Source organism: Coffea arabica, chromosome 7c (genome assembly GCF_036785885.1).
Source record: "Coffea arabica cultivar ET-39 chromosome 7c, Coffea Arabica ET-39 HiFi, whole genome shotgun sequence".
NCBI classification, from domain to species: Eukaryota; Viridiplantae; Streptophyta; class Magnoliopsida; order Gentianales; family Rubiaceae; genus Coffea; species Coffea arabica.
In genome coordinates, this window is record NC_092322.1 from 14,366,774 (window position 1) to 14,381,747 (window position 14,974).

A 14,974-nucleotide genomic window follows, 5' to 3' on the forward strand; every position below is an offset into this window, starting at 1 on the left:
CTTAAGTTCTCCCTTCTCCCCTCGCAGTTGAAAATCTTGGAATCTCACTTAAAAAATAAATAGTAAGTAGAATTAAGGGCTTATTTAATAATCCAATTCAACATTTAAATTTAATGGATTGGATCTTAATATATTCAGATGTTTTTGATAATAAAAAATTAAACATCTGAATTAATTAAGTAGCACTGAATTTTCTAGGCAAAACTTACTCTAAAAAATAAGTAATAAACTATTCACTTATCATTTAATATGGTATACATTCAAATATGCTAGATTTAGTACTTAACAATTCAATAACTTAATAAAAACAAATTTTAGTTTTTAATTTTCAGATTTCAGTTTTATCAAACGCACCCTAAGTACTTGAATGTCAAAATTAGTTTGTACATAATATTTGATTATTTAGTGTGAAAGAAACCTTAAACAAAAATGACGTCTCACCTACATCACGAAATAGATATCTATTAATAGAATATGTAATACATCTCATCTTGATTTAATAAAAATGATGTAATACTTTTTTATGCCATACATTAAATTGGGATTACATATATCCCACTTAATTATTATGGTCTTAGCTAGGCACATATTGAAGTTCCATTGAACCTCCTCAATCCACTTTTGCTAATGGTCGGTTTTTCCTAAAGTCAATTAGATTCATAAATAACAAAAAACAATACATTATACATTGAATGTGATTGAATAAATTATGCAAGCACAATTAATGGATAAAATCTAATTTTAAGAAAAAGAATGTGCGTATCACTAAATCTACAACAGACTCAATTATAATCTATAAAAGGTTCAAAATGCCATTAAAAGATTTTAATTCTTGAAATGAAATTATGTTTATGGCCTCTTATTATTTCTCTAATTATTGCACTCACCGATATCATTTTCTCCAAAATCCATATATCTTATATTAACTAAATATGATAGAAAGAAAAAGAAAAGTCTATGGTATAAAATATTTTTTGGATATATGAAAAATTTTAGAAAGAAATTGCCACAATGTGCAAAGTCATTAATAGTCAACTACTTATTGATTTTGTTATATATCAGCACAAAATCAAGAATACAAAATTATCTTGTGCCATGAAATCTCCAATTTTCTCAAAAAGAGAAGCTTGCCTTAATTTTGTAACTACAGATGCTACCTAATAAAACAAAGGATTAATACTTATTCTGGAAATTTTGGTATCCAACTATTTGTACCAAGCCCCAGAGGTCCCTTTCAGATTTGAATTTTATCAAACGCACCCTAAGTACTTGAATGTCAAAATTAGTTTGTACATAATATTTGATTATTTGGTGTGAAAGAAACCTTAAACAAAAATGACGTCTCACCTACATCACGAAATAGATATCTATTAATAGAATATGTAATACATCTCATCTTGATTTAAAACCCTTTCAACTATTCAAATTAACTAGACGAAGCTAATCATAAAGCACAAAAGAACAAAAGACTCGGTCTTGTTTTCTAAGCATAGATTTTATTGTTATTCTAGTCCAGAAGAGCATTTTTCCTAGTATAAGACAGAAATAACAAGTACTAGTCAAACACACCACAGAAATAATCAAAGAAATCTATATACTTCTTTTCAGGCTGCAAGTAGATAATGCTAACTTTGATAGGAAGTGGGAAAGCGATGGCTTTTCAGGAGAACAAGAAACTTGGGGCATTTAGGATTGGGATCAGGCAGGTACGGTTGAGGTTAAGTACAATTGGTATAGCCATTGTACTTATTTTAAAAGTTAAGTGATTGTATTTATATATTAAATTGCTGTACACGAGCAAAATTAACGTGTACAACTATAAAATAATGTTGCTACCAAATAATGTTATTATAAACCAAATCATATTAGATATACAATAACCGTACAACCGCACACAGAAACTTCAATCGTACTTTCCCCAAATTCGAATGAATTGTTGATGGTAGTTTAGCAAGTAGTCAACACATATATGTTGTATAATCATACTATCTTGTTATAGCCTCGGTACATGGAATGTTACATGCATGTACATTAATATCTGTAACACAATAATAATATTATGTAATTGTACACCAAATTATTTGATGCAAAAACACAAGATTTTTATACAATCATACGAAACCAAATTCATATCTTCCTCAACTCTTAAACTTAAAATACACCTACTTTTTGGTCTTTACGTTAAGCTTGAAAGATGGAGATGGATGATGTTTAGATAATATGACATATATGGAAATCGCTTGTTTGGCCAATGCTAGCCAGCCTAGTCAATATAGTGTGGAGATTAAAATAACTTACTTTTTAAATATTGAGATGATGCAGACTCAACGCTATTCAATCTTCCTGCTGCGATCGCTTGGTGTAGTAGTCCTTCGCATCCCCCGCCCAACAAGGCTTGGTGTTTGACACTTTAGGTTTAAAAGAATTTAAGGAAAAGGTACAGGAATAAATTTAACATCATAAGACTGACAATTTAAAGCAGGGCAAAATAGTTGCAAAAAAAGAAAAAAGGAAAAAAAAAAAGGTACGTTGCAAATCAAAATATAGGGCTGTTCTCACTTGGTGAAGATTTTGCAAATCACACTCCACCAAAGCAAGGCAATTTTTTTTAGATTTTAGGTTTTACCTTTATAATCTACACAGCAGACAAGAACATTAAAAAAAAAAAAAACTATTTATAACAAGAAACTTCACCCTATGCCAAGAAAAGTTTTTTTTTTTATTCCTAACCCTAGACTCTCTAAGGCAAACTGAACTTATTCTACTCCTAGAGTTAGACTCCTATTCCAATTCTATCTCTGAACCCACTCCGCCATCTCTCTTTACCAAGCATATATAGTTGGCAAAATACATCATAAGGGCATTTTGTAATTGAGTATCTAAATTTGTTTCCTTTAGCAGGCTCCCTCAATTTACACAACATTCAGTTAGGAAAATCCTATACTGAGAGACACATGATTCATACGATAGATGCAAACTAAATTATAACCCTGCTCTTGAATTTTAAAGATTTCAACATTTGTATTTGTATTCATTAATTTTAGAGAATTCCACCCACCTCTTTGATTGTGGCCCATCTAGATTCCATATTTGTATTTATCTTTTACACATATCATTGATTTTAAAGAATTCCATATTTATATTTATTGCTTACACATATTGTCACTTACATATATTGTTAATTTTAGATATTTTTATGTTTGTGTCTATCCTTTACACGTTGTGATTTTTAGTAAAATCTCTTACACATATTGTTGATTTTAAAGATTTCCATGTTTGTATCTATTGCTCGCACATATCATATACAGTAATTTTAAAATTTTTCATATTTGTATTTATATCATCTATCTCTTATACATATCATTGATTTTAGAAATTTCCATGTTTCTATATATGCTTACACATATCGTGATTTTCAGTAGAAGCTTTTTGTAACTCAGTTGTAATTCAGTCAGTTATGGTATTGGTAGTAGTCTACCATGTAAACAAGGAACATGGGAAGGTTACATGTATGCTGTAATCTTCCCAAGTCTATCACTATTTTATTTCTTTAAATGTCTCAATTTTAGGTATGAAAATTCTATACTAAACAACAATACACTTAAGCGACAAAAACAAACTAAAAGATCTATTTTAGGTATCTTTAAAATATTCACTCCCTACGTTTTAAAGCAGGACAAAAAAGTTATAAGACTGTGCGGTTCTCCTAGGTTGATATAGATTTTGCAAAAAGAAAAAAAAGAATAAAAAAGGTTGCAAATCAAAATATAGGGCTGTTCTCACTTGGTGGAGATTTTGCAAATCACAATCCACCAAAGGAAGGCAATTTTTGTTAGATTTTAGATTTTGACTTTACAATCTACACAGCAGACAAGAACAGTAAATAAAAAACTATTTATAACAATAAACTTCACCCTATGCCAAGAAAAGTTTTTTTTTCCCTAGCCCTAGACTCTTTAGGCAAACTGAACTTATTCTACTCCTAGAGTTAGACTTCTATTACAATTCTATCTCTAAACAGACTCTGCCATCTCTCTTTATCAAGCATATATAGTTGGCAAAATACATCATAAGGGCATTTTTGTAATTGAGTACCTAAATTTGTTTCCTTTAGGAGCCTTTCTCAACTTACACATCATTCAGTTAGGAAAATCCTATACTGAGCAATAGGCCTATCAACGGGTCAGGGCCGAAATTTATTATTCCGAACCTAGACCCGTTATACTTTATCGGATTCGGGTTCGCCCCATTTATCCGACGGGGCGAATTTTTAAAAGAGACGGTAAATTTTTAAAAAGTTAAAAATTTTGCACCAATATAATTAAAACCTAAAATTTGTCTAATAATAGTTGAAAGCATGACAAAGTGTGTAGATCATTCAAAAACTGCGTTTTTGTGGAAGATGGATCTTGAAATAATAATATAAATTTATATTAGAAAATGAATGATATATGGATAGAAATAAATGTAACTGCATATTTTATTTGATTTCAAAATGAAATACTTACAAACATTTTGCATTCGATTTGATATTTTTGTACAAATGTGCAAATATTTTTTATACCAATCAACTTTTAGTATGAAAAATAATATTGGTGGTTTAATTAATTCTATTGAATTTTATGGAGTTCGTACTATAGAAAAATGTTTAGCGAGAATTGTATTTGTTGGAAGTAAATTTGCTGAACCTTTTAAAATATTTCAGTGGGATTACTATGATGTAAGATTTGTTTTGTGATCAGTTGTTTTCTCCTTTATACTCTTACAAATTTGAAATTGAGACGCCATTGAAATCAATGATGGAACTAAGGGAGGCTAATAGGGGCCATAGCCCTGCTTAAGTTTTAAAATTTTCAATTCATATTTTATAAATATTTGTGTAAAATAAAGTTGGCCCCCTTACTTTTTTACAATTTTAATTTATATTATGAGAGTTTATATATGTGTGTGTGCGCGCGCGCATGTGTGAATTAACTACATTTGAATTAATTTTTTTAAAAAAAGTTATTTACTTTTTACATCCCTTTATAATTAAAGTTAATATTTGATGTTTTTAGATGTCATATATTTAAATAGATGAAAATTATTTCAAAATGAAATACTTACAAACATTATACATTCGATTTGATAATTTTGTATAAAGGTGCGAGCATTTTTTACATCAATCAACTTTTAGTATGAAAATCAATATTAGTAGTTTAATTAATTCTGTTGAATTTTGTGGAGTTTGTACTTTAAAAAATGTTCAATGAAACTTGTATTTCTTCGAAGTAAACTTGCTAAACCTTTTAAAATATTTCAATGGGATCACTATGGTGTAAGATTCGTTTTGTGATCAGTTATTTTTTCCTTTATAATCTTGCAGGTTTGGAATTGAGACATCATTGAAATCAATTATGGAACCAATGGGGGCTATAGCCCGCTCTCCCTAAGTTTTAAAAATTTTAATTCATATTGTGTAAATATTTATGTAAAACAAAGTTGGGTTTCTTAATTTTTTACAATTTTAGTTTATATTATGAGAATATATGTGTGTGTGTGTGTGTGTGTGTGTCTGAAATAACTACCTTTGAATTAATTTTTTCTTATAAAAATTATATATTTTTTGCGTCCCTTTATAATTAAAATTAATATTTGATATTTTTAGATGTCATATATTTAAATAGATGAAAATTATTTTGAACATGACACATAAAACTTTGTTACTGATTGAAATGTTTGTAAGTGGGATTTATCTATGGTGAAAGTATGTTACATAGTCTTTTTTCACTGTATTCAATTTGTGTGATCATAAATGAAAATGGGTTATTGATCATCAGCTTTGTGAATGATTATGAGAGTGAAATACATTATGACAATAAGATATATAGAATTGTGGAAATTGAATTCAAATGGATTCCTAAATTCTGGATATGTGATTTTTGTAGTTGTGAGTTTCTTAAATTAACAGTTAGTTATTGCTATCAAGGATGTGATAAGTGTGAGTATTGCTATTAGTGATGTAGTAGTGTCAGTAGCAGATGTGAGACGTAAATTAAAATTTGCACATATCATTTTGAAGGGGTGGTTATTATCTGTTAGTTAAAATTTAGGAGTTTTGATTTTGTGAGTTAGTGGGTCACGTAAATTGAAGAGTGGGAATGGATAAGGAGAAGAAAATAAACTAGAATCCCTTAAGATGTCTGTCCTGTAGATTAAGATGCATGTTACCATTGGAATCTCTGATTTTGTATGTAAATATTGTACCTATTTAACAAATAAAATGTTATATACAATATAGAAAAATATGTTGAAATTAAAGGTACATGAAATTAATTACCTAACAACAGTATCGACCACGTTATTATAACGCATACATACTATTTTTGAAAAATGACCTTCACATAGTTGTCCACAATTTTTGCATAGCTCATAGAACATGTTTCCTCCTTTGCAAACTTGCGAGTTTGAAATTTAGCTGTCATTGAAATGCTTGTAGGGGGCATGTTCCATAGTGAAATTAGGTCAATGGATAAGATGGATACATAAAAAAGTTGAAGGAGATAATAAGTTCTCAAAAAAAACGCAAGAAAGTTCTCTTAATTGAAGTGGGAAAGTAGACGAAATGTAGGGAAAACGTGAGCATGATTTTAGGATTTTTAGGAGCGGTTATAAGATTAGTTAAGAGATAATCATTTCTTAAAAAGAAGGACTCTTAATTGGAGTGGGAAATATGGGAAAATGTGGGGAAAATGTGAGCATGATTATAGGATTTATAGTATACTCAATAACTTGATAGTATACTCAAATCGCCAATGAGGTGAAATTTGCCTAAATAAGCTTTACAGCATCCTAATTCCTTGCAAAAAAAAAAAAGTGCTAAATAGTCTTAATTGGCATTGCAAGTTACGGCAACGTGCCAGTGGCATCTAGTCCTAATTTTTTTTGGGTCAAAATCTAGTCCTAATTGGTTCTGCTGTTTCTTGATCATGTTGTATGCTTCCGAATTCTACTTAGGGTGTAACAATTGATAATGGCTTATTCTATTCTTTCATGGTATTAGACAGACGAAAACCACACCAGAAGTGTGGTAAATTTACTATAAACTCCTAATATTATCTCCCCTAATTTTTGTAAACTTTTTAAAAAATTTAAACTTTTATCAATAATAGACTGGTCACGCAAATTAAAAAAAAAATGGACTGGTCACACATCTCATTCTTTGCCCTAAAGAACTCAATTCAGCAAATTTCTTAGAATAATGGTGAAAAAAATCATAACAATGGAGGAACCTAGGTTTGTTTCTTTTTTTTTGGGATCTGAAATAGCCCTATTCATTTTAATAAATAAATAAATTGGCCATCTTACGTTCATTAAGAAAGGGAAAATTTTTTGGTCGTTGCACATGGATGTCCGGCCATCCTAAAAGGAAAAACAATCAATTGTAAAATTGTATTAAAATAGCATATGAATGAGAATTTGTCTTTAATTGAGGAGTAAAAAGGATTTAAAGTATAAGTAACAAACTATAAACGGCTTATGAAGTAGATACTGAGAAAGTTTTAAAATTTAAATTTGACTGGTAATAGGGTTAGTTATAACCCACTATTTTTTATGTATTAAAATAAAGGGCAAATTTCACTTTACCCCCTGTGGTTTAACGTTTTTTTACATAACCCTCCTATAGTTTCAAAAGCTATACATAACCCCCTTATGGTTTGGATTAAAGTGTCAAAGTGATGGGAATGACCATTCGTAACAGAGTCACCTAAATGTCAAAAATACTCTTATGTAAAGTTGAAAATTATTTATTAACCAAGAGGGGTTATGTGTATATTTTGAAAACCATAAGGAGGTTGTATGGTAAAGTATTAAAACATAAGGGGGTTATATAGTAAAATAAAAAAATCTTACAAGGTTAATGTGTCATGTATTTATAAGGGTAATTTTGACATTTTTAGAAGTTCCGTTACGAGTGACTATTTCCGTCACTTTGACACTTTAATCCAAACCATGAGGGGGTTATGTATAGCTTTTGAAACCATATAGGGGTTATGTGAAAAAATGCTAAACCACAGGGGGGTAAAATGTAATTTGTCCTAAAATAAATACAAAATCTAGAAAAAAGAATAAGAAGTTTGGAAGCCATTGAGAGGGTCTCTCCTCAAAACCCACCCTACAATACATATAGATATAGATTGTAGTTCACCTAGATTCCCAAATTTGTATTTATCGTTTACACATGTCGTTGATTTTAGAGAATTCCATATTTAAGATTCCCATATTTATATCTATCATACGATAGATACAAACTAAATTGTGGCCCACGTAGATTCTCATATTTGTATTTATCATTTACATATATTGTTGATTTCAGAGAATTTCATATATGTATCTATCACTTACACTTTGATTTTGAAGATTCCCATATTTGTATCTATAATGACAGATACAAACTAAGTAATGACGCATCTCTCTGATTGTACACATTCTTATATTCGTATTTATCATTTACACATATAGTTGATTTAGAGAATTCCATGTTTATATCTATCGCTTACACATATTGTCGCTTACATATATTGTTGATTTTAGTGATTTTTATGTTTGTATCTATCCCTTACACATATTGTGATCTTTTGTAATGTATCTTACACGTATTGTTGATCTTAGAGATTTCCATGTTATCTTACACATACTGTTGATTTTAGAGATTTTCATGTTTGTATTTATTGATTACACATATCATATATAGTGATTCTAAAAATTTTCATATTTGTATTTATCTCATCTATCTCTTGTACATATAATTGATTTTAGAAATTTTCATATCTTTATCTATGCGTAGCTCAGTTGTACCTTAGTCAATTATGGTATTGGTAGTAGTCTACCATGTAAACAAGGAATAAGGGAAAACTACATATATGCTGTAATCTTCCCAAGTCTATCACTATTTTTTATTTCCTTAAATGTCTAGATTTTAGGTTTGAAAATTTTATACTAAACAACAATACACTTAAACAATAGAAATAAATTAAAAGATCCATTTTTTTATTTTTGGGATTTCATATTTGTGTCTATGTTAAGGGATATCATGATTTTGAGTCTTTTTTTTTTTTTTAGGTGGGTTCTTTTAGGTATCAGTGTCCCTAATTTTTTCGGTATAAGTGTCCCTAATTTTTAGGCATCTTTAAAATATTCACTCCCTACGTTCTAGGTGTCTATCAAATCCCATCTCATGTGATGAAATGTAGCGAAGAGTTTTATACGTGTCTGTAACTTTTAAAGTCAGTGTGTCTATGATTTATTTGAGGATTAATCTTCTATTTACACTGACCTTCGGATGCATAAAAATTAATTTGGATTTGAATATGAAATTTAAATTTTACATGTAAAAGACAAAAAAAAAATCTTATTCTAGCATCTAACGATGAATTTTTACCTCATAGTAAAATACTCAAAAAAAGAAGTAGTTTCTATAACCGAGAGTGATTCTCTACAAATTGACAAATTGTCTTGCCTCTCAAATCTCACCTGCAGCAAAAAAAAAATAATCTAAGAGTGGTGTCATAGCACTCTCTTGATTTACTTGGATCTGTATATCCATTACTAGCCCCTAACACAAGCTTCTTTAGGTTCTCCCTTCCCTTATATTAGGATAGAGTAGGTTATACGATGTATCGTTGCTGGTTTAAAAAAAAAAAAAATTCAAACCGACATAAGCAACGTTACAGTTTTGGCCAAATTTTGGTAGACCCAGTTTTTAAAGACTCAATCTGAATCATTGGATCTTTGAAGATCGGGTCTACCCATTGTGAGCCTATAATTTTTACATGTAAACCATTGATTATTGTTATCTCACATTTTATCTCTCTATTTATCTTGGTAATAAATCTATACATCCATGGAATAGGGGAAATGAATTAGTGGACATTGCTCCACGATGATTTACATATGACAAGTGTATTCAAAGAAGAGTTGGGAAAGAGAGCGCTTTGGACTATCTACAAAGGTCTCTCAATATATGAAATCTTGGGAACTTGGTTCAGCCTACTGTGGTATTCTTGTTATACTTGTGATTACTGGTGTGCAATTTCATTGTTTTATTGTTGTACTCGAAAGTGTGAAGTACTTTATCTATATAAATTAGAATTCACCCATAAAAAGCAGTTAAAAGCCACGACATGTCTAAACAGATATAAACATGAAAATTTCTAATATCACATAACTCAACTCAGGAGTCCCCGATCGTAGAAACAACCTGTCATGGTATTACCAAATACAGTAACAAATACAATTACTAGATAAAGTGCACAAAGCACAGCCAGTTCCCAAAATTGCCGATTCTTCCAGATCAAATAAGGCTACTGGTAGGCTGTATATATAATGCATCCTCTTGAAAAGATTTGTATGGCCTGTTATGGCCGCTGAGAATTCATGTTAGTGACGAATTTTTAACATGGTCATCAATTTGTGATATCAAGCATCAAAATATACTCATGGACTAGAATAGAAGTCCATAGATCATAGATCTCCAGTTCTGGTCTAGCAAAGATACTGCTACCCCATGTCCAGATCAGAACCTTGACTGATATCTGAGGATTGAGAGGTATTGTGGTGCTGGATCAGATTACATGTTGCCAAAAGAGTCTAGACTGGTGCCATCTTGAGCATCAACTATTCTTGAAGAATGGACTTGTACGATGAAAAAATTGACTCGAGTAACCTGGACAGAAGGATGAAAGTAGCTTTCTGGTGGATTAAAAATGAGCCAATACTTGGTCCATTGATGAAGCAAGTTCTGATGCAGTGATGCTTGAGGGAACTGTTCATCTACCCATGCCTCCTTCCTAATCCTGTGGTCATAGCTCATTGCTAAATTCACCGAAATTCTTCAGTTTGCCTTTCCTTTATCAATATCTTCCTGAATTTTTGTAGCATTATACTAATTTCTGATTGTTCATCTGTACCATTCAAGATGAATGTTATTGATGGACTCCTCGCGTATTTAAATGTTAATTGCATTGCTCTTCTGGGATTCTGAATCTACAGATTCTACACTGCTGAAAGTTGAACCACAATCTAAGAAGATTGATCAGCTCCGATTAAATATATTTTGCTGATCATTTGCTCTAAACAATCTAGATTTGTTATGCTTCAAAACTATGATGTGCACATCCTATGGAGTACCTTTTTGAGGAGTCCAGGAGCAGAAAATTGAGTTCTGGAAAAACTTCAAAATACGTGCGGAGTCTGAAAAGTATTACAGTTTGTTGATGGGAAATGCATTAAAGAAAAGTTTTATGATGTTGATTTGCAGTGGCTTCATTGGTTCAATAGCTTAAATATGTTTTATACAGCCTGAGGTCAGAATTTTGATTGGATCATCCGCTGGAGTTGAGAAGATCTACACAATTGTGGACCAAAGTTCAATATCATCATAACAGGAGATAATACAACAGAAGAAAGAAGAGATGCTAGGAAATGAAATACAATTACATAGCACTGAAAAAAGAATCTGGACTGGGAGGAACCGGAACATCCACAGTCCCTTCTAGCATAAGAACAACTTTCTTCATGGATGGTCGGAGCGTCGGCTCATTCTGGATACACCACAAAGCAATTCTGATCATTCTTTCTAGCTTTGTCATGTCAACTGCCTCTTCCTCCCCCACTAGTTTATGGAGTTCACCATCCATGAAACAATCATAAGCCCACACTTCAAGAATGGATTGTTCCTCAGGAAACCTAGAGTCTACATTCTTTCGACAGCATATGATCTCTAGCAGCACTATTCCATAGCTGTAAACATCTGCTTTAACTGTCACTGGCAAATTACGATGCCATTCTGGTGCAACATAACCTCTTGTTCCTCTTACCGCAGTATAAGTTCTTGTCCTGTCATGATCTAATGGCTTTGCCAATCCAAAGTCCGATATCTTCGCGCACCTGCTGTCGTCCATTAGTATATTTTGAGGTTTGATGTCACAGTGGATGATCTGTGTCTCACACTCTTCATGTAAATAAAGAATCCCTCTTGCAACGTCAGAAGCAATTCTGATTCTTTCATCCCACCAAGGATGATTTTCTGGCTTGAAGAGAATATCCGCCAATGACCCATTACTCATATATTTATACACCAGAAGCCTTTTATTTCCATCAAGGCAGTATCCAAGCAGCTGGATAAGATTGCGGTGGTGTGTTCTCCCGATTACTCTGATTTCATTTTGAAACTCCTTTTCCCCTTCTACTAATACTTTCTCTAGTTTTTTCACAGCAACTACTTTCCCTGAATTTGGCAAAACCCCTTTGTATACAGCACCAAAGGCTCCTCTGCCCAATTCTTCTCTGAAATCATTTGTTGCTACCTCCAGTTCAGCAAAGGTGAAGGCTTTTGGAGCCGCATCCTCCACAAATTCCACATTTCCACTTTGCGTTATTTTCTTATAGGCTCGCACCTGATTTCTGTGAACATAAACCCCTGCAGTTACAGAGATCATGACTCCAAAAACAGCAAGTGAAATCCCAATAACTAGGATATCCACACGAATTTCTTTTTTGATGCTTTTTGGAGGACTACTGGGAATTACACTTTCACTGATGGATACAAGTGTACCCACCTTGACCAGAGCGACATTCGAGTCACTTGTCCTTTTCCCATATGTCAATGGGAGCCTTTGTTTTCTACATTCTCCATCTTTATAAAATGCTGCTTCACAGTTGCAATCATCAAGGCACTGCTTTTCACAGTCTTCTTGTGTGCTTGTTTCCATTGTAGCAAATGTATTATCTTCCCATACCGTATTTGCCAATGATCTAATCTCGTACTTGACATTGGTAATACTATTAGATTTACAACTTTCTGTAGTAAAATTTCTCTCACAGCCTGAACTCCAATTTCCTGGATTTACAAAGTCAAATCCAGGAGGACATCTGCATTCAGCAACATTATCCATCATGGTACAGAAACCATTAGGCCCACATAGGCCTTTAGGAGCACATTTATCCTCCACAGATTCCCACAAGATGGACCTGTTGCCTTGATTTGAAGAGTATGAATACAATCGAAATATGCCATCCACATCAATTTTTGCCATATATACTCTTCCATCTTGAGGATATCCTCCTTTGGTTAGATTAGACAATATAGTTAAGCTTGAATTGATCAAGTAGAGATGGCCATCACCATCCAGATTCAGAGTGACACCATTTCCGAATGTGTTAGATGCATAGTAGGCATATCCAGGTGAGCCTGGCTTTCTCACAGGATACTGCACCAGATTTCCATCATCCTGCATCTTTATCCGAAAAATCCCCATCGAATCACCAGTTTCTGAAGCACTAGAATACAGCTCGTGACCAGTTGCCAGCTGCTGACCAGGTAACAAAGTGTTCGTCGGATGCTCAAAACTCTGCCATACAATTTTCTTATCAGAATTGTATAGGACAAAGTTTCCTGAATCCAACATCGAAGCCGAAGAAATGCTTTCAGAAGGATCAGCAATAACGATGTCCTGGCCCTGTGTGTGCTGCAAAATGAGCCTTCCATCGCTCGATAACACCAGCGAAACATTGCTTGGAAAAACAGGGCTGAGCCTGTTGGCTGTCCATATTACAGTTTTTCCAGGGATTCCCGCAAGATATATCCCAACAGCATAGCCATTGCCTTGCTGGTAAAAACCAAAGGCAAATAGACCTGAATGCGACGACCATGATGATGAGTTGCCTGTAGGTGTTAGAGAAGAACCAAGGCTTATATTTAGATGGCTTTGTTGAGCTAATGCTGTAGCTAAACAGGATACAGATGATAAAAGGAAGAGTAAGAATACAGCCATGAATGTACTTGGAAAAAGAAGAAAGGCTTTGTATGCTGATCACTACTATCTCTTTGCTTGATATATGAAAGAATTGCACAGAGAAGTGCAGGGTTGACTCGTAAAGTCTTGGTAAAGACTAAAGACCAGGTCGCTCTGGCAGAAAAGTTGTACTCGTTTTCCTCCTGCTTACATGAGGAAAATTGGTTATTTCATTTTCTTTTTCTACTCCTTTTTATGGCAAATGAAGTCCAGAGGTTGGTAGAGTACCTAATTCCAATGTTTATTGGGAATTCTGTAATTAGTCCAAATTTCTGAATTCTTAAAGTCACCATTTGGAATGGTGTATTTAAGTAATTTTATGATAAATAAACTAAAGACAAATGGTGGCTGAAAGTAAGTCATATCATGAAATGATGATGCCTTTGAAGTCACCATCTAAAATAGTAACTTTGAAATCGCACTCTCAAATAACAAAATCTTTACTTTTAGAAGAACTAAAAAATATAAACTACTTTCGTAACTTCTAATAAAAATCGGATTATTTAGGTAAATGACCCGGAGAATATTGGCCAGGATCCCTTTTTTATCTTATATATTAACACGCTAATTGTGTAGTCCTATGTCGGATAGTTATTTATTTTTCAGAAATTAATGACCTTCAGAAAGCTCTTATAAATAGCCTATCAACAAGAGATCTTGTTAACTCTTTGCAATTTTAGCTTTTGGGTGTCATTTTTCAACCTAAAGAAAGCTAGACGCGTAGAGTGAACTGTCAGGAAGATTCCCTTCTTATGTCCAAACAGCCAGATGGGGTCCAGAATTTTTTGATCAGAGCTTAAGAAAATCTCAGCTATGACCTAGTACAGTCAATTGTAAGAATAGTAGAGCCGGCAGGATTGGGGCGAGGACATGTGTTATGTGCGGTTGGTTTTTGTTCAAATTTTTTATATATAAATATATTATAATGTTATATTCAATATATATCAAGTATTTTATTTATATCACTTTAATTGCGAGTATAATAACATAACATAATTATATATCAAATAATATAAAATATATAACAATCAAACCGAACCGCATTGATTTTTCCCTCGGATAGAAGAATGTACTACTTAATTTGAGGTCACGTGAGAGATAGGGATCTCCGACAATTTTATTTGGCTGTCTTATAGTTT

At 32.5% G+C, this 14,974-nt stretch overlaps 1 protein-coding gene across 1 annotated transcript; it reads right to left on the reverse strand.

Annotated features, from left to right (window-relative positions):
• Nucleotides 1-11,394: 11,394 nt before the first annotated feature.
• LOC113698768 (G-type lectin S-receptor-like serine/threonine-protein kinase LECRK3) lies at nt 11,395-13,839 on the reverse strand. The gene has a single exon (XM_027218712.2). The coding sequence runs from the start codon at nt 13,812-13,814 to the stop codon at nt 11,475-11,477; it is 2,340 nt and encodes a 779-aa protein (XP_027074513.2). The 5' UTR covers nt 13,815-13,839; the 3' UTR covers nt 11,395-11,474.
• Nucleotides 13,840-14,974: the final 1,135 nt, after the last annotated feature.

Excerpts from the sequence above, each read along its gene's own strand:
- LOC113698768 (XM_027218712.2), bottom strand. The coding sequence starts at position 13,814 with ATGGCTGTATTCTTACTCTTCCTTTTATCATCTGTATCCTGTTTAGCT.